Source organism: Trachinotus anak, unplaced genomic scaffold (assembly GCF_046630095.1).
Source record: "Trachinotus anak isolate AG129_WGS33_773 ecotype Australia unplaced genomic scaffold, CSIRO_AGI_Tana_v1 ptg000010l, whole genome shotgun sequence".
In the NCBI taxonomy this organism is placed as follows: Eukaryota; Metazoa; Chordata; class Actinopteri; order Carangiformes; family Carangidae; genus Trachinotus; species Trachinotus anak.
Genome location: NW_027273861.1, coordinates 7,479,356 through 7,499,764, shown reverse-complemented (window position 1 = coordinate 7,499,764; position 20,409 = coordinate 7,479,356). Strand labels below are relative to the sequence as shown.

The 20,409-nt window shown below is 41.3% G+C and overlaps 1 protein-coding gene across 4 annotated transcripts in view; it reads right to left on the bottom strand.

Moving 5' to 3' along the window:
* The window catches only part of LOC139626789 (pre-B-cell leukemia transcription factor 1), a 60,596-nt gene extending 42,605 nt beyond the window's left edge, over positions 1-17,991 (bottom strand). For 3 of the 4 annotated variants that reach the window (XM_071487280.1, XM_071487281.1, XM_071487283.1), the window contains exons 1-2: positions 17,284-17,991; positions 16,309-16,382 (exon numbers count right to left, since the gene is read on the bottom strand). In XM_071487280.1, coding sequence (XP_071343381.1) covers positions 16,309-16,382; positions 17,284-17,471 — 262 coding nt within the window. In that variant the 5' untranslated portion in view covers positions 17,472-17,991. The remainder of the gene's footprint in view (positions 1-16,308; positions 16,383-17,283) is intronic. The other variant, XM_071487282.1, reaches the window with a different exon arrangement.
* Between the last annotated feature and the right edge of the window lie 2,418 nt (positions 17,992-20,409).

Sequence of the window (20,409 nt, the reverse complement as noted above, 5' to 3'; positions counted from 1 at the left end):
TCTTTCCGGGCTTCACTCTTCATATCATTAAAAATATCCATCACTTGGCGCTCTTGCAACATTCAGATACATGACTGCAATTAAATTATTAATGTCACAGCCCCCCACCCCCACCTCCATACAAACTGCACTCTTAATGTGGCTGCTGAAAGACATTAAATATACAGCAATCTTTGTCTGGCTTCACTGTGGATCAATTTAGATGACTACAAAAATAACACAGGAGAAAATAGCGATGCTAGCCACAGAGTATGAAGACACGGGGACTGGAGAGAGGGAAAAGGGTACATTACTCATTTGGCTTTCACTATTTCATGTCATTTCTTTGACTAAAAATGTCATGCACTGGCAGGTAGAACAGCAGCAGAATATGGATACATTTGCTCCTAAACTGATGCAACTTGAGCAACTCTATCTCGCTCCCTCTTTGTCTCCTCATATACAGAGCAGGTTGTAAAGTGAAGTTTTAAACAAAAAGACAATTTGTGACTTAGCTCATAAATCCCAAAGCCAGTTTCACAAGTGGTGTCCAGAGCCCCATATGTCAGTGGGCGAACATGCAAATACAGATGTCCAGCACATTGTATCACAGCATACATTCGGCATTACCCTGGCTCAACAGTGGCAGTTGCACTAGAGACTGGAGAAAAAGCACCATTTTTTGAAAATGAATCGCTATGTGTAGCTAGGTGCGGCTAACAGAACTTCTGCAACGTCTAAACCTTGTATTTTTGTTCCACTATTATGTTCCTTTCCTATGCATTTCTAACTGATGTCAGCCGTACTGCTCTCAGTAATAAAACAGACCTTTGCTTATCTACGGGGTGTAGCCGCTACAGCCTTACTTGCCCTGGTATGACCACTAGCTTATGGTTGCTAATGCTAGCTAGTGTTAGAAGACTTGAGACATATTTGTCTGTGTTAGCGAGATTACTCAGTTCATTAACTTTATGATTCTTCTCTGTTTGTGCTCGGGGTGTTGTGATATACCGATACATTAAAAAAATGATTTAATAATATTGATATTGTGATTGTGTTACTAATACACATATGATAATGATGGCAGATGTTAGGGCTTGTGGATCCTTTGTTCATCGGTTCATCTGGTTGTATTTTCACTATCCATTACGTAGAATTGCTCTTGTGCAGTTATGGAAACAGACTCTCTCTCCACCTCCCTACACTCATGTTTGCATTATTTATTTATTTTCCCAAATTTTCTATGGATATCACAGTAATATTTATCATGAATTCTTTTGGTCACAATAATAGTGTAGTGAAGCTCTGATATCATGACAGCCGTAGCTTGTGATACTATTACTATATGTTTTAACATTCACCAACATCTGTAATTGTCACTTCTGGCTAAGTTTAGCAAAAGTTACATTTACGGGCTCATTGTAAAGATTTCCACTGGCAAACCACTGGGAGACTTTTATTGTGAAGCAGCTTTAGGAAAATGCAATGCATTGTAACTGAGATTAGTGTCCCTTTGTCATGTCATGTTATTGCTCAATAAAAAAAATGGTCTACACAACAAAATCTGGACATCAATGCCACCTTTTAGTTTGAGCTTTTTCTTTAAGTCAGTTTTAAGTGTGAGGAATGATTTGTAAAAGAAGAAACAGGTATGGCTTGAATGGTCATGGTTGCTCTCATACTGTAGCTTGGCTCAGTGTGAGAGCCCTTGGTGTATGAAAAAAGCCAGTAGTAGAAGCAACTTTAGTACCATTACCCTGCATCTGTCCTGAATAAGAGCTGAATTACATAGGAAAACAAGCTAACATCCTCATGAAATTCCTGATGCCTGAGTCCTTGGGGCTGACGATTTGCAGCTAGAATATAATGAGTCAGATCCCTTCATGGCTGCTTTTGTACAATTAGAAAAAGACTGTTGTCAGCTAAAAGACGTGGACTCTATACAAAGAAACAACAATGCATACAAAGGAACAAGTAATTCTTCCCGAGCACGACTGAGTATGGTCTGTGTTTGTAAGGCCTCTTCATGAGAGGCTTTCATCCCTGCTCCTCAAAGGACACAATAAAGCTGTCAGTCAGTGTGTCAGTCAGTCAGGACGCAGCCTCAGTCTGTAATGCTCTTGGACTGGGACAGTCTCCTCTGGTGGATGCTCCATATCTGACATGCTGATGAAGCTCCAGTCTCTTGTGATATGGCGGCTGTGAATGGGTGGCAGAGATGACCCTTCTTTCCAAGTTGCTCAATTTCAAATATGTGGCCCCATCGCAGCAGGCATCTGCCTGAACGAGCGTGAGAGGGGGAGGGGCGGTGGGTTGCTGACACCTGTCTCTCCTAGGACGAGCCCGCCTTTGTGACGTGGGGTAGTCCGGGTTGGCTGTCGGGACAGGCCCGAGACAGATATGACAGGGCCGCTGACAAGGGCCAGGCTGCACGCTGGGAGCAGCCCTGCAGTCCAACGCAAACAAGACTTCTGCTCTCTTCAGTGGGCCTGCAGTGAGACCTGCAGCTGGCAGCTGAGAAGCCTCAGTCAGTGTGCACTGAAAGCAACGCTGTGAGCCACTGGCCTCTCAACAATGCTAATCACTGTTGCATGGATGGCCCTCCAAAATACAAACACAGAAGTCAAATGCAGCTTTAACTGTATGTTAGCAGCAAAAGGCACCATGCTTCCCTCAGACTTCAAACTCAGCAGACACAAGTGTACTCTCCTCTGCGCTGAATCTGTTCATTATGTCAACCTTGTTTGGCACGCTCATATTTCTGAGCCCCATCCCAAAGCAGACGCCTCCTAATTGTTATCGGGTCTGTGGTGAGACAGTCTGAGAAGAGAGACACTGATTAAAACTCCCCCGGAACTGATGAGACTTCTCACAAATAGCTCCAGAGCCCAACATGTTATGGATGTCTAGGTAGAGTGGAGGGTGTGGAGGCATGGGCAGAGCAACTCGCCTTGCTCTCCGTCCACAGTTAGAACAATATGACAAATTGGCCTAGTTTTCCTTTTAATTAATCATGCCTTGCTGACAGCTACCTGTGCCACACATCATCATTAGTCAAGAGGAGAGGAAGCCCCAGCCACATATGATAAGAGAGGAGGATACACCTCATTAACTAATTTTCTCCCATTTATTTTTTACAGCAACAAAGCAATCAGACAGAATATTTACACCTGCATCTTAGAGCTGATTTACCTTGTTTCAGTACAGGGCTGGGCAATATGAGGATATATACAGTACCATCAGAGGATACAAATGTGTCATCTGTCACAGATTTTGCAATATACTGTTTATACCAATGGGCTAACACCTAGATAGACCATTGATCTATCTCATGACTCGAAACCCAAGCTGGGAACTAGCTAGACCACTGAGGCTGCAAATTAAATGAGCAGAGTTGCTTTATGGCAGTATTGAATTTTTATGTCATTTCTACAGCAATGAGATGAAGAACTTGGATTTTAACAGGTCCTTAATTTGCTAGATTAGTCAATAAGAGATTTTCATCCATATTATTATTTTCTATCCATATCCAAAATTCAAATAAAACATGCAGGTGAAATTTATTTTTATTGTTGGCTTTCTAGGTTTTAAGGGATAATTCCAGTTCATTACCATGTTTTATTTTCATAGTTTAAGCCATTATTCCTTAGTTAGTGACGGACATGTCTAAATGATCAATGATAGCTTGTTTACAATTTGTTGCAACATCTGACTCCTCTTTTCTTGCCCCACTGGATTGTCTGGTGGCAATGCCCCAGATCTAAGCAATTACTTTGGTGAGTTTAATGCTATAGCTGATGGAAATGATGTGTAAATCTATGAGGAAAACATCCAAGTTGTAATAAACGGAAATAATTTGAAGCATTTAACCCAAATCAATTATTTGAACTATCATGTGTTTGGCTCCCTTTAGCTTCATTCAGCTTGAAAGGATGAATTTAATTAAAGGGTAACACACTGTCCACAGAATGCTCCACAGAAATGCACGTGTGACAACAAAAGTCATTGTTCCAGTCCCTCGCTGAGAACTGATGCTGCCTTTCAGGGCTCGGGGAAGTCTGCAGATGATTGACAGCTCCATCTTTACAGGGGCCATCCAACATAAAAGCAGAAAGACAGAGGCCATCCCCGCCCACTGAGCCGAATGCGCTTGGAGATGAGATTAAAAAAAATAAAGACAAAATCAACCTTCTTAAAGACGAATGAGACAAGCGTGATGCCTCTCACAGATTCTAATTTATGATCAAGAATACTGATCCTAGGCAACTCCTAATTGCATTTATTTATATAAAACAGGTTTTACCTTCCATGCAGGCATTTTAACAACCACCCGTATGCTGTTTAATGCAAAGTGTTTGGTCGTATCTTACTCATAAAGGGATAATTACCAGCTTCATAAGACAATAAACACCTCGTTACATCCAGGATCTTGTATCCAGGATGTGGCAGGTACAAATAAACACACCTGAATATTGCCCCGCTTCCATTTGCAAGGAGACGATATCTGAGGTGAGGTAGACTACATGCATGTGGAAAGAGGCTTGATGGATATCATCAAAAACATGAAAATAGCTGGTAGGGTAATAGCCTTGCTGAACTCACACAAATAAATGTTCCACAGCCTGTGCTGACATAGTTAAAAATGAAGAGAAATGTAGCAATGTAAAATTCTCTACAAGCTGTTAATATTTCATGAGTAGCCGCTCTGACACTGTCAGTATATACCTAATTTGTATGGCATACAAGGAGAGGGAAGGGAAAGGCTGGAGAAGGGAGGAAAAGGAGGGGAGAGGGAGGGTGGATAGAAGTGGAAGAAATAGAAGAAGATATAAGATAAAGGTGGAAAAGTGTCTCCAAAAAGACTTCAGCCTGTGCCGGGCAGGCTGACAGTGAATTTTTTGGAAGTCAGCATGGTACAAAGAACATTTGAAATGGCCCATTTAACAGCACTGTACTCCACTCCCAGCCGATGCCACCATTTGCATACTTCATATCAGATGAAGATGGATGATGAAAATCAATGTCACTGAGATGAGCATTTTATCAAGGTTACGCTATCCTCCAAACTCCTAAAACCTCTTTATCTCATCTCTGTTGTCGGAATATTAACTTATCAACACAATCTCTTTACAGCAGAGGCAGGAGCAATGAGAATTTATCAGCAGCAATAGCAATGACAGGGTGGCCAACTGGCTTTTAGAGCTGCAACAATTGTCTATTAATCTCCTGTTCATTTATTTATTTATTTGATTACCTGATTAATTGATTTGTCGATAAAGTGTCAGAAAATAAAAAGTGCCCATCACAATTTCCAAGAGCCCACAGTGATGTTTTCAAATTGTTTATCTTTACTCTTCAAGAGACAAAGATGTTTGCTAGACGATTTTATCAAACAGAAGAAAGCAGCAAATTTGAGAAATTGTCTGGTAATTTTGGCTGATCACAGACTAAATGATTCATTGAATTAAATTTTCTAATTGCCTTACTTTTCTATCCTTACTGATGGATAGAAAAGTTAACTGATTGTTGATTGTTTGCCTAACCGTTCCGTCAGTACTGGTATTATACATCTTGATCCAGAGCTATTGTGAGTATGACTCCTTTAAAAAAAAACTCATCATTACAACCTCCCTGTGCCCATCGTCCCCCATACAATCAAAGGCAGGATCAAAATTGCTTGCAGGCTTCTCATTTTCAGAAAATATAAGTCTGAAGAACAGGAAAACAGCCTTTATTCCAGCCGCAGGCACCTCAGATACAGGCCTAAACTAGCTAATTTCAAAAGGACAGACACAGACAGAGCCTGTTGGTCAGCAAAAAAGCTACCGTTAGCTTGTCGCACATTGTTTTCATTGTCTGTTGCAGCAAGATAGCAGCAGAATACTGACCGACGACTAATGCTGATGCACGTAAGTAACAGTCAGACTCCCTCAGTCACACTTTCACGCACACCATCAGTGTGTAGTTACCTCAGGACATTAAAGGTCCCGACGGTGACAATTATAACCTTAGCTGACATTAGCACGGCAGCTAAACAGGGGGATTGAGAGCTGTCAACAGGATTCATTTCATTTTGACCTGATGTTAATTTAGATGTTATTCTGCTTTAATGACTTACCACATAACTTACATAGCGGTCACCAGTACATGTGATTACACTGTTCAATGTAACGATGGTGATTCAAAGTATCACAGCAAGGCAGCTATTATCACTGCATGTGAACTGTGGTAGCTGGTTTGATTTTCTGGATACAGGTGAATTCTCGATCTCTTTGAAGCTGACTTCAAGCAAAAACACTGATTACAGTATTTGTCAGTGGCACAGCCCTGGTGAAAAGGGGCTTACTTTCTTCTTTCATCTGTTTTCCTTTTTTCATCATTTCCCAAAAATTCTCATTTGTTTAGTGCGATTAAAAAACAAACCCACTTACATGTTGATTGTATTGATGTCAGTACTCAGGTCATTTTACCATTTGTTGGATGCACAATTTCAACAGTATTGTTTATTTTCCGACTCTGATTGAGCAGTGACCCACTGGAAGAGTAATAATGGGCCCATTTCACCACCTCCTCGACAACCCTGGCTCAAACACTGTTCAAATCACAACCCAGCTCTGCAGTCCATGTTTAGTGAAACATCATTATACCTCTCTGGCTGTCAGGCTACAGAATCCTTCCCTTTGTCTGCATGATTAGCTACTGGTTCCTCATTATGGAGGTGAGGACTGAACTTCCATTTCAAGCCTTCGTGACTCCCACCTTTACTTCAGTCCACTAGTCATAAAAATGTCATGGCAGCTATAGAGCATGCTGAGATCTAACAGGAATCACACGCTCAGGGCCAAATCCAGCAGGGCAGATACAGCCAGTGGTTACAGTTTGGAGGTCGGTGAGGAATCTCTGCATATGACTTTCCACATGCTCACCCTTTTCAACCTCCTTGACATCAGTCTGAAAGTGACTTCAACCAAGAGCACAGCCTCCGTTTACTCTCCGGGTGTAATGTTGCACCGCAGGGAGAAAATGACAGACCATTTATAAAACAGGAAGACGAGCTAACTACAGTGAGCATAAGCTATTTCTGGAGGAGGATGTCTGCAAATAACAAAGAGCTGTCAACATCTAACAGGTCCACAGTGAAGTAAAATCACTTAAAAAATAAATAAAAGGCTACGTCAATGCAGAGAGACTCCAAGTTTTGTGTCTGATCCCACCTGCTGTGACCCCTGCTGATGCTGCAGACGATCACACTCCACGCTTTAAGTTCCCCACCATGTCGCTGGTGTCGGCGCTGGGATGGCGTCCAAAACCACAATACATTTCTGCTATGGAACATTTGTTTCCTTTCAGGGGGGCGCAGGGCCCCAACATGCTCCTTCTACATTTTTCTGTCCTGCCACATTGCATGACAGTTTATTTTGGGAAGCGCAGGTTGGCACCTGAGACACAAAGCTGACAAAGCACTCGATGTCACTTCAATGAGGCCAGTTGGTTCCATGACAATGCCTCTGGCCATGCAATCCTACAAGATGGACAACTCTGCGCTGAATATCTTGGCAAAGTAGGAAAAGAGGCATCAGCCGTTTGCACAATTTCATCTTCGGAGAGGACTAAAGCAACACACAAACTAAATCTGAGTAAGGATTCCACCTCAGATAACTGGACGTTAATAAAATCTGAACTGCTGTGATGGACTGTTTGCCAGTTCAGGGTGTTTCCCTGGCTCCCACCCAATGTATGCTGGGAAATGGTCCAGCACATCCAGCTCCCTAAATAGGAACAAGTGGGTAAGACAATAGCTTGATGAATGAAAATCTGAAAGTATGTAAAAATACACTGCAGAAGCCATGATCCACACATTTTCTGAGGGGACGGATATCCAGCTAAAAAAAAAAACCCGAAACATCTCTGTTCTCATCGTTTGTTTAAATTAATTTGAATTTTCATAGCCACTGATGCCACTGCCTCATGAGTGACAAGCTAACATCACAGTGAAGCAGCTGTCCATTCGGTACAGCTATCTAGTTCTCTTCATTATTGTTTTGGCATAGAGAACAACAGCAGCCTAGCTACCTGACAAGACAACACAACTACAGTCTGTTGTGTTTATACACTGTGAAGTTTAAATTCAAACATTTTTTTACTAAAATAAAAAAAATCTAAAATATTATATTTTTTTTCCAAAAATATTTCATAAAAAAAAAAACTGCCCAAATTTCAAATGAAAAGTGTCCTTTCAGATGATTTTCTATCAATACTTTTTATCCAGGAATCGGGACATGAGAAAATAAATAATTTAAAAAGTGTTCAGTTTGTTGTGATGGATTATGATGATGTATATTCACTGTAGCCTACATGTTGCAATCAAAGAATAGAGGCTTATAGGCTTAAATATAAATAAAAGTATTTCCCTACAACAGTGGTTTAAAGAAACGATGCCACACCATTGAAAAATTCACTACTGTACGTTAGGCATATAAAATGATAAAATACTAAACAATTGTGCAGCAACACAAAAAAATTTGTAATATTTGTTTGTCATGTATTATGTCTAGGAATGTGTTCTGTTTGCAACACACTCAGCATCTCCACTGGCTTTTACTCATGACGTGCATATCCCAAATCACGAGATATGACAAACATCTGTTTCTACTGTGGAAAAACCATGCAGGGTGAAGAAATACTAACACACATCACAGTCCTAGCATTGACAGGAATGACAACAATGATGTTCTCTTAACATAATCACAGAGGATGTGACTCAGTAATGCAGTCATTCTTTCTATAAGCATGGTGCATAAACCTGTACATTTACAGTTAAGATACAGACACTGTTTAATTTTAGGTATATTTCTTCCTAATTGTCCCTCGGAGTGTGTTTTTATTGGAGCTGGAGGAATGACAAAGAGATGAGTAGCAGCAGTGGAATTGCGGCTTGCATTAGCTCGGCCAATTATGAGCCTTCGCGGGGTGCTTAATGTTGCTCTGTGAAGGGGGCTGCTCATGAAGCTGAGAGAGGAGTCAGCAGATCTGTGGATGACACTACTGCCATTCACTGACATCAAGAGGAAATATACGACGCACAGCTCCGATTTGGACTGCAGCTGAACGCTGTGTCATTTTAGAAGAGTATGTCAGAAGACGTTCATGTTGTAACTTCGTCTGATGGCGGGACCTTGGAGTTCAGTCTCCCACTATAGGGGGAAATTTAAAATGCTACTTTCCAGAAAATGAAGTGCTGTATAAACACACTACCTGACACACACACTGCCAGCTGAACACTGAATGCATATCCTGTTTCTCATAATGTAGTACCGACTGAGTGCAGATAAGATTACTGACTGGAATGACTTGCTTCCAAAACACAGATGGACAAAAACCTGTGTGCACACATACCCACACACACACACACACACACACACACACACACACACACACACACACACACACACACATACACACACACACACTTGTACAGTAAAGTGACAGAGCAACTGCTTTGCTGTGTTAAATATCAGATGCAAATGAAAAGAGAAAATCTATCATGACTCTAATGTGGCCTGATAGGAGGGGGCGCACTCTCCTCTGAGGAGCCGAGCGGTGTGAGGAGGGTGATGTATGGAGGAGCTGGATGAGAGGTGAAAAGCGTAGCGAGACGGACGAAGGGGGGGGGGGGGGGGGGACTGCCGGGAGGGAAGAGAGGGGGTAGTGGGGGGCCACGCAGTCCTGCCAGACTCCTGAGAGCCCAGGGCAAAAGTGGAATAAATGTTGATTAGTGTTGATTTTGTCCAACGAGCACCCGGCAACTGACAGTGGGACTAAGCTGCAGCGAAAGGGAACCATTAATCTTGGTCTGGTTTAAGTAGTGTATATTAATTTGTGTCATTTCCACTACGTGGAGAGAGGCCTCTCTCTCTCCTGCTCTCTTTTCTTTCTCCCTCCCTCCAGTGTTTGAAAGCTGTGGCAGCTGAGCCTCTTTCATGGTGAACATACAGTTGAAGCCTGGAGGTGGCGTCTGCAAGTAGCAGCAGGGGAGAGTGGAGGAAATGAGATTCCAAACACTACATTATGGAAAATGAACTCCTGGGGGGTTGGTATGGCAACCACATTCAAATGTGCCATTGCATGTTCAATTTAACGTGCATAACAAATTTGCAGACTTGATTAAATTCGTAACATATTAAGGAGGCTGGTATAAAAAAAGGCCGACCGAACCTGCAGGGACTGAGATTGCACAGAGAGCCTTGAACGAGGTAAATGGCAGAACAGTGATATTTAAGCAATCGTTTCTCAGCGTTGAGCCGAGGAGTCGACATTCAGGTAAAAGATTGAGGCCCGCGCTCTTTTACAAGTCTGCTTGGATCTCGCCTTCATTCTGTAATCTCCACACTGGCAGGGCTGCTGCGAGCGAAATGTAATTTTTCTACAAACTGCATTCTAGTGGCCTTCGCAAGAGAGGGAAAAAATCATTCATCAGTTCAGGAAATCCTGAAAATATCTTTAGTTAAAAATACAAAAACGATGCAGTGCCGGCGCTTCCTTTTCACAGGGAGGAGTGGAGACTATCATGACAGAGAAAACTTGTCCTGGAAAAAAAAAATATAGCTCACTCTCCTTCTACATGTGATGTCAGTGTTAATTACCAAATCACAGCACAGTAAGATTTCTATAATTAAGCTCCTTAATATGATTAACATGTATCAATTAGGCGACTGACAATTTGCATAATGTATAATGTAACCACATTGTTCTATACTGTAATGGTATTAACACACCATTTACAATGCTGTCACTCGCTGATGATTCTGTGATTATGATTCTGCATCAAATACAATAAAGAAAAGTCGTTGCAGGCCTCATTCTGGCGAATCAAAACACACTTTTTCCCCCAGTTGTCTACACTCTTGGAGCAGAATTAGACTTGAGCTCTTCCTCTTCTCTTGGTGGATGATTAAGCAGAGAGGCTGGGGAAACAGCTGTGGTGGCGAGCTTGGCATTTCTCTCTCCCTGAATGCTGCTGCATCAGCATCGAGGAGGAAGGATAAGAGGGAAACAAAAGCTGCACGTATCAGAGTCGTCTCTGTGTCCGCTGAGAGACACGCACGAGAGGGGAGGCGCAGCCCCCGTGACACGACGCTCGCTATCAGAGCAGATGTCTACTTCACCATGAAATGCAGAGCAGGTTACTGGCACTGTTGCTGCCTCCTGGTTTACACTTGGAGTGACTCCCAACTCTGGCTTTTTTATCAGTTGCATCAAGCCGAGATGAACCCATTAGCAAAACTGACAATATAGAAGAAAATCCTTTTATTGTGTATCAGCACATTAGGACTACAACCAAAGATTAGTTGATCAATTAAGTACTTTATTGAAATAAAATTAATCAGCAACTGTTTTTGCTAATCTTTATTATTATGATACTTCCAACGTTCTAACATTAGATAATTTAAATAGCCATTTCTTTGTACCGCCCATCACAACTGTAGTTGAATTTCTATGAACTAAAAACCTGAGGGCGAATTACAATACAACAAAAAATTTAATAAATCGCAAACATTTTACAACGGTTCTCAGTCTCTTCATTATATAATTTAATTCAATTTGAAAAGGAGATCAAACCACTAGAGGGAGTAACAAGCTCCAACTTTTAAAAACATAAAAAATCCAAATCTGGACTGTTTTTCCAGTGGAAATGGACTTCACAATGTTCTGAGCTCACCAGCGCTATGTTTAACTGAAATGAAGTTTTCTGACTTTTTAACACGTTTCTTTCCGCTGACTCTGACGGCCAAAGTGTTGACCATGATGACAGTTGCATTGTGGAGAAAAGCAAAGAATAGTATGCACATAGATTAATTGATCAATTAAGTACTTTATTGAAAGAAAATTAATCAGCAACTGTTTTCGATAATCTCAGTCCAAGCAACAGTGCCAAACATCATGAGGATTTGCTGCTTTTCTGTCTCTTATATGACAGTTAACTAAACTTTTTGGGGTTTTAGACTTTTGGTTTAATTAAAAAAAAAAAAATCTGAATGTTGAATGTTGAAATTTTAAATGTGAAGATTTGTTGTTTTTTTTCACTAGTCATTAACACTTTATAAAAACAAAACAAAAACACTTTAATTGAAAAAACTATTGGAAGATAATGCATTAGAAAAACTATTGTTAGGTTAGGTTCTAAATATCTTCAAGACTGATTAATCGGTTAGTTTTTTTTTTTCCGATTAGTCCGTTATTGCTTTGTCTATTAACTATGAATAAGACTATGAGTCTCAGGCAATGTCTTTAAATGTCTTGATTTGTCACTTCATTCAATAGGCAACCATTTTGGAAATTGACATCTTTTAAGCAAAAATGACAAAAATGTAATGGTGATGATGGTGATAATGATTTTTAGTTGCAGCTCTAGTTTTGTCCAGCCAACAAAGATGTTGAGTTTACAATGATGTAAAAGAGCCTGGAACCAGAGAATCTGTGCTTCTGCTTCACAGACAATTTATAAATGATTTATCACTTATCAAAACTTGTGCCGACTCATTCTCCGTCAATCAGCTGATCAGTAAATCGACTAATTGTTTCGGCCCTGCACCAGCCTGTATTATGTTTTAATGTTGAAACTGTAGCTGATCACCACGAGGGCTCCAAAGTGTTTACACAGTGACGTGCGGGGCTGAGCTGAGATCAGCCTCTGTAATACAAATGGCAGATGCCAAGCAGCTGAATGGACTGACAAGTCAATGTAGTGTGGGCTTCCATGCACCTTCCATAATCAGACCTCTGGCTCAGTTCATCCTGTCAAACACTGCTCGGCTGCCCTCTGTAAAACACCCTATTTTCACCCTTCAAAAAATAACATTACATCACTCGGCCAGTCATTTTTATAAATGGAGGATCCCCTAGGCTTGAAACCTTATACTAGACAAACACAGGCCACAAGAAAGCCGGCCTTTTGTTGAGGTTGAGGGGAAAAAAATTAAAAAGCAAGTCAGAGCAGCACGTTTGCTGAGCAGCTCAGTCAAGGAGTGGTTTTGTTTGACACAGCTGGAGATTTATGATGTTGGTGAAGTGTTTACAGAGGTCAAGGCTGCTCATTTTCCAAATCAGTTTGTCAAGCATTTGCTTATCTAAAGAAGCCTTTTCATCAATCATAAAAAAAGTGATGGTGAAGACCCAGAGAAAACAACCCACCTTAAATATATCACTGATAGATAAATAGATAGAGTGTATTCACACAAAAAAATATTTACCAGCCTGCTAACTTCAAGAATTCAGTTAGTGAAAGGTTAAAGTTTCATGGTCCAATAGCAGTGGAGTCAAATTGTTTGGATATATTTTTGGAAAGTCTCTGTGAGAATCTCTCCAAACACACAGCGCTGTTGCCAGGACGAACTCTAACACAGACAAACCCTGCTGCTTTCACCTATGCTCCACATTTTGGACACATCTGAGTAGTATAATTAATATGTTTTATATATTTCATGCTTCGTCTCTTCTTAAAACTGTGTTGTCTCGAACACACACACACACACACACACACACACACAAACACTCACGCAGACTCATGCACAGTGTCTGCAAACCAGCATTCCTTTGAAGTAAAAAAGACAACCCAAATATGCCTGGAATGAAACCGGGTAAAAACGGAGCCGATGTCTGTCAAAGAAAGAAAGAAAAAGAGGCACTGGTTTAAATAAAGTGTTCCTTCCTTCTCCTTTCCTCCCCACTGTCGCTGCACTGTTGTGCTTGTTTATACTGCGCAATCTTTCTGTTGGCTATCCCTCATTTCATCCCAGTAAAAATACACAGAGTAGGTCAGGAGTTCAGGCCCTAGATCAACACTGGCATTGTGTCCTGCAGGTGCTGTCAGCCGCTCTGGGGACAGCCAGGGATGGAAAATATACACAGGCAAACAGCAGCTCTGTGGATACACACTGTGTCTGCACTCAGATGGTACCAGGGACACAAAGTTACAGTGGCTCAACTGCAGCTTCAAGCAGTCGCTAAGGCTGTTGGACTCTGCCGATCAACACACACTCTGAAATGTTTAAAGGTGAAAGTGGGAAATTTCAGCTGCTGGTACAAAAGCAGGAGACAGACAAGTTGTTCCCCATGTGACAATAATGACAGCGCAAAATGAAAACCAAGCATTTAGTGAAACAGCAAAGTAAATTAAAGCTAATGTTGTGTATAATCTGTAAAAAAAAATCTATAATTAGGTTGAAGTCTTGTCAAACAAAGTTGCATCATTTATTCTTTCACTTTAAGCTTCAATCAAAGAGAAGGAAAACCTGAAAACCAACTGGCATCTTTAAATAATACTGTAAAACTCCCAGGCTACAAATATTATGATACTTCCAACGTTCTAACATTAGATAATTTAAATAGCCATTTCTTTGTACCGCCCATCACAACTGTAGTTGAATTTCTATGAACTAAAAACCTGAGGGCGAATTACAATACAACAAAAAATTTAATAAATCGCAAACATTTTACAACGGTTCTCAGTCTCTTCATTATATAATTTAATTCAATTTGAAAAGGAGATCAAACCACTAGAGGGAGTAACAAGATCCAACTTTTAAAAACATACAAAATCCAAATCTGGAAATGAACTTCACAATGTTGTGAGCTCACCAGTGAAGCAAGATAAATTCTATACTATTAAAATACTATGAGCGCAGCTAATGAAACATATGTAAAACACGACATTCGCATAGTGACTTTTTTTATGTTTAACTGAAAGTTTTCAGACTTTTTAACACGTTTCTTTCCGCTGACTCTGGCGGCCAAAGTGTTGACCATGATGACAGTTGCATTGTGACGAAAAGCAAAGAATAGTATGCACATAGAAAATTCTTTCAAATTTGTGTACAGTAGATTTGAGGTGATTACTCTTAACAGTGCAGCTGGATTTGAGAAACAGTAAAAATTGCAGTGAATGTGAAAGATTTCTCTCTGAAACTGGCAACAAAGCTTATTGGATACACTCAAAGTCGACAAAAAACAAGACAAGCACCAGATCTCCTGTGTGAAGCTCCATAAGCTGCACCTTGTATTTATAGGTTGCCAGCTGAAAGAGAAAAGAATGGGTGTACAGGCAGGAAGAGGTCCAAGTTACTTTGTACTCTCAGCAGAGTCGAACTTTGGATGAACTCCGAGAAGCGCCAGGGAGTAAAACACTATGCATAACTGTGTCACTCCCCCTCCGAAAAACCTACCAAGACAACAAAAAAGAAGAGCAAGCCAGCAGGCTTCAAAAGGCCCCCCTGCTCTCTCCTGAGGCACTGGCCGATTCAAGATAAATTGTTGGGCTTGGGGGTAGGCAGTGAGGTGAACTTCAATGAAAACCTCAATGAAAACATCCATGAAAGCACCAGGCGAGGGTGGGATCACACAAACGAGACAAACGACACACACAGCACCAGTCACCGCCGCCACAAAGGTCAAGTATGAGCAAGTGCAACTTCGGAGACAATGACAACAATATCGTCTTCATCCTCCATCCATTCCGTTTGATTTCATGCACTAATGAGTATGAAACACACAGAAAGCGCCGCGTCTCCGGCATGCTTTGGCAACTCAACAGCTCAACAGTTTAAGTTTTGAAGAGCATCAGTCTGAAGACAGGAAAATAAAAGACGAGATGCACGCTATCAGTCTGAAGTGCACCGAGTTCTATCTATGCCAATTTCAAAAATGTCACGGGGAAAATGATTTGGAAACATGACTTACGCCTCCTATGTTACATTATTTCTCTCCTAGCAATTATTCTGCTGACATGCGCTCTCACAACTGCTTTAATAGAGAGACACAATACAGAAGAGAAAGAGACGTATTCACCAGACTTGACAGTTAACTCACAAGGGGAGACATCAACGTGCGTGTGACAATTTTTGCTCAATACTCTCTATTATTCCACAATAGCATCAAAAAAGCTCATTCATATTTTGACACAATAATTGATAAGGACTGCTCGAGGTAATTGTCCACAGTTCCTATTGTGAAATAGTTAAAACGCTCAGACTTTACAGCTACAGGAGGAAACACATGTCTTACATGTCAGTGAAATTTATATGGTGAATTGTGTTGCGCCTGAATATCCTACATCAGGTTCTCCGATGTGAGTCTGAGCTTGAAAAACAAATTTACCTTCACTGACACGGAGCTGGTGTCCTCTTATTTTAGCTACATGTCCCATTATTAAAAATACTGTGTGGACTGTGTGTATTGGTTCAGGGTGGTTAAGGAGACTCACTGTATTTCAGTGTGGAGACAAGAGCAGTGCAGTGTTTTGCTATTAAAGCGCAGAATTAAATATGAGCTTACCTGTTTTTTCTTTGATTTCACACAAGACATTGAAAAGAGCTGGCTTCATTCTGTGACAATTCAGAGCATGTTTCCTGGGGGAAAAAAAGAAAAGTGGCTTCATAAGCAAACTACATCTGAATCTTATTCAACCTCTCAATGGACAACTTTAAAGGCTGCCTATTAACAGTTATAATTTCATATTTTAGGTTAATGACACAGTGACATTACAGGGACAAATATTATTATTAATATATTCAAATATCTTAATAACACCTGTATATGTACATATGTGCTCGAGCTTCACTGTTGTAACAAATATCCATTTACGTTTCTACAAAAATAACAACCACATTTTATTTTCTGTGATTATATTGTGATTATAAAATTGTATATCTCTATAAAACAAAACATATTCATATGTGTGCTTTTTGTTACTCACTTGCAGCTTCACTGAACTTAATGTGGATCAGACAAGATGGAAGAAATCTTATTATGTATCACAACTAAGAAAGTTGCATTGCATTGTAGACAAGCTGTCACTCGGTCATTTCATTTGATATTGAAAAAATTCAATAAAACAGCCTTCCAGCCTGTATTCATTAAATGCAACTTGGCTTTAACAAAGTGTTTTAAAATGACTCTCAGCGAGCGACCAGCTGGCAGGCCACAGTAACACACACCATGTTCACACACTTTAATTTTCTCCCTCAGGAGCGCGGTTGTCCAGTTATTTCAATGTGAAGCGAACTAGTGATTTGAAGACATGCCATCGTTGTTTTCCACTGTTCGCTTCTGCACAAGGAAGTGCGGTGCCCTTACATTACACTTCCCTGCGCTGCGCTGTTTTTTCTAAAGTTGTCCTTTCTAATATATTTATTTTTCTTTCCTCTTCTTTTTAGCTTTATTTTTATTATTATTATTTTTTTTCAATCTAGTTTGCCACCGCCTCCTCCTGACAGTGGAAGAAGAGGCTGAATCGGAGCAGATCTTTACCTGGCTTGGGCTTCATCCAGACTTTGATCTGTGATGGTCATAATTTGCTGTAAAATGTCTCCAATGTCCTGTTTTCTCCCGTCGCCGTCCGTCCCTCCGCTGCCTTCCTGCATATGCTGCGGCAGGCCGGGGTGCCCTGCCATGCCTACCCCCGTGTGAGAGTGCATCAACCTCGGCTGCTCGTCCATCTCTTCTGCCCTTTATCTAATTCTCTGTGGCGCTCTCGCTGTTGAAATCCTGCAAAAATACATAAAAAGAAAGAAGGGGGAAAAAAAGGGGGGGGGGGGGAGCGGGGGAAAAATATCCCGGTGGTGCTTTAATATTTGCGCCACGCACCCGGTGTTCCTCGCAGATGTGATTTTGTGGCGCTCGCCGAACAGAGAGGGGGTATCGGAGGGGGAAAGCGCAGAAACGAGCCCTCCCGCTCTCTGGCTGTGTCTCTCTCAGCTGGTCGGAGCTGAATGTGAAATCTGATCTGAACTGCTGCTGCCTTCACTGGAATACGGGTGTGCGTAAAAAGGAGACAGGCTGCTGGTTTCTACTACTACCATGGACTAGGACACGTTTTCTTGTGATCTTGCGCAGTGATCCAAAACCACCTCCTTCGTGCCAAATTGCAAAATAGTGGCTGTGAGAAATAAGAAGTGTGGATTTATTTCACTCACTCCATCCCCTTTGCTTTTGTCGTGTACAGTACAGGCTGCCCGGGCAGCAGCGTAGCAAACAGCGTGAGAGGCAGACTCCGCCTACGCGACATGATTGGGAATATAAGACCATTTAGCCCCACCTTGAGGTGCCACTCGTGAAACGTCGATCACTGCGCTGCAAGGGTGGGATGCAGGGTATAGAGGCAGGGAGATGTGGCTGCTGCCCCTACAAGCAGGGAGACGGTACGGAGCGGCAACACGGTGACGGATAGAGCCTGAAATCCAAATAAATTATGGTGGCTGACACAGGAGGTCTGCTTTAGTCTCCCCTTCTGACCTCAGCATGAGCCCCCACTGGTCCCACAGGAAACCACTTCATTTCCATCTTGTGCAATGATAAAGTCTCAGGTACACCAATCAAAACTATTGCCCAGCCCTTTCATTTGATCAAATTATGAGATTGATAATGTGGTCAAGGATTTATGGCAGGAAAGAAACTCATCCACCCATGAGAAACATGATGGAAAAACACCTTAATATTTTGATGTTATAGCAGAAAATGAATCTTACTATCAAACATGCTTGTTTTGTTGCTGTAGGCAGTGGTACATAGACTTTGTTCATTCAGTTTCAGGTATGTTGCAGGGCTCCGCTTGGCTGACTTTGGCAGGGTTCTCCTAATGTAAGGCGGTGACCCATGTTGCGCAGCCAAGCAGCAAGGCCTGAGTGTGTCTGGCCAGGCTGAAAAGTGCCCTTCAGGCCCAGCGCTGCCTCACTGCCGCTGCTCCCCTCCACTACTGAGAGCCATTCAGAGGGAAGAGAGGAGGAGGAGGAGAAGGAGGAGGGGTAAAAAAAAAAAAACAACAAAAAAAAACAGCTTCAGTGTGGGACTAAAGTATGAACAGTGCTGTGCAAATCATCGGCCTGAATGAATACATGTGTGACACACATAATAAGAAACACGTGTAAATACTTAAGCGTGCCACAGTGTCTTATTGAGAGCAGTTCAGAATCAATCCAGAGTTAAACGTGATGTTCATGACTGCTAAGATTTCACTGTTTGTAAACGATGCCTACCTAAAAAACTATTCATTGTACAGGAATATAACTAGTCAAATGACCGACCAACAATTTCGTATTGAACAGATTTAAAGCCCCTTAAGTTTTTCTAAAGTTAAGTATTCTGAGAACATTAAAGGTGCCCTGTGGAGTTTTCTTGTTACCACACAAATTTTCTGTTTTACATTCGGCGTTACTCACAGAAATGCATCATGTGGATCCATGAATTCTAATAAACACGCTATATACATTTCCTTCCTCACAAAACCTCACTGGTTTACCTGTCACCAGTCTTCACCTGGCTTCATTGGCACGTTGACGCATTTCTTGACTTGGTGATGTTACCACCACCTGCAGATCAGTGGAATCAAGTGAAATAACCAACTTTGGCAGAGAATAGTGTGTTTTTGTGGATCACATCACTCACAGAAAGAAAATAGGTTTTCAGGGGCCTGTAAATGTTTGATAATAGGCTATAATTGTTGCCGACTGTGAGGTTGAAAGGCTCACACATATTTCTGTGTGTTTTTGAAGCATAGATGTAAATTAATATAATTTCTGAGACTTGTTAAATGACATTCTGTCTAACACTCCTGGATATAGCAAAAGCCACTATTTTACCATCTTATTAAAGAAGTTTCATTGTAAAACCTTTCCTGATTGATATTAAACTATTTAAAAATCATCAAGCTGCAGATTTCTCCTCCTCACAATTCAAAATACACAACTGGGATGCACCCATTGGAATTCCTCTGTACAACTATTTGCATATTTGAGTTTGAAGTGTAATGGCAGTGACATCTCAAACTGTCTTCCTAAGCCTCAGGTGGAGCTGCAGTGCGATCCTGGAGCTAGGTACTCTCCCAGTAGGAGCTCCTGTGAAGCACCGCCTATGTAAATTGGGAGCAGAATATGTATGATGGATAATGGTAAGTGCGGTAAGTTTCCCTGCCATCTGCTCAGTAGTAGAATAATGAGAATACCTGAGGGGGTCTCTGTTGCACCAACATCCATATGACTCCCCAACATCTGCTAAGTTACGTTAGCAGGGCATTTAGAAATCTAAATATATGCTGATACTTTCAGGCTGCATGGCAAGACAAACAAATCACAGAGCTGGCAGTGATCTTCATCCGTTCATTGCCACGCTGATGTACGGTCAGCCACTCACCAGTGATAAAACAGGAAATGCTAATAGACGTCCAGTAAAATGCTTAATTTGTAGTGGAGACGTATGCAATATATTATGCAGCGTGGGCCTGAATACATGAATTTCCCATGCCATATCATCCTCACTAGTGGGATTATGTGATACTGTCACAGTTATTAAAAGTAACAAGGCCAGACTCTAACAGCAGCGGCAAATACAACACTCAAGTGTGGGACACGACAGCAGCTTTTGGCCCTCACGCCTCTGCAC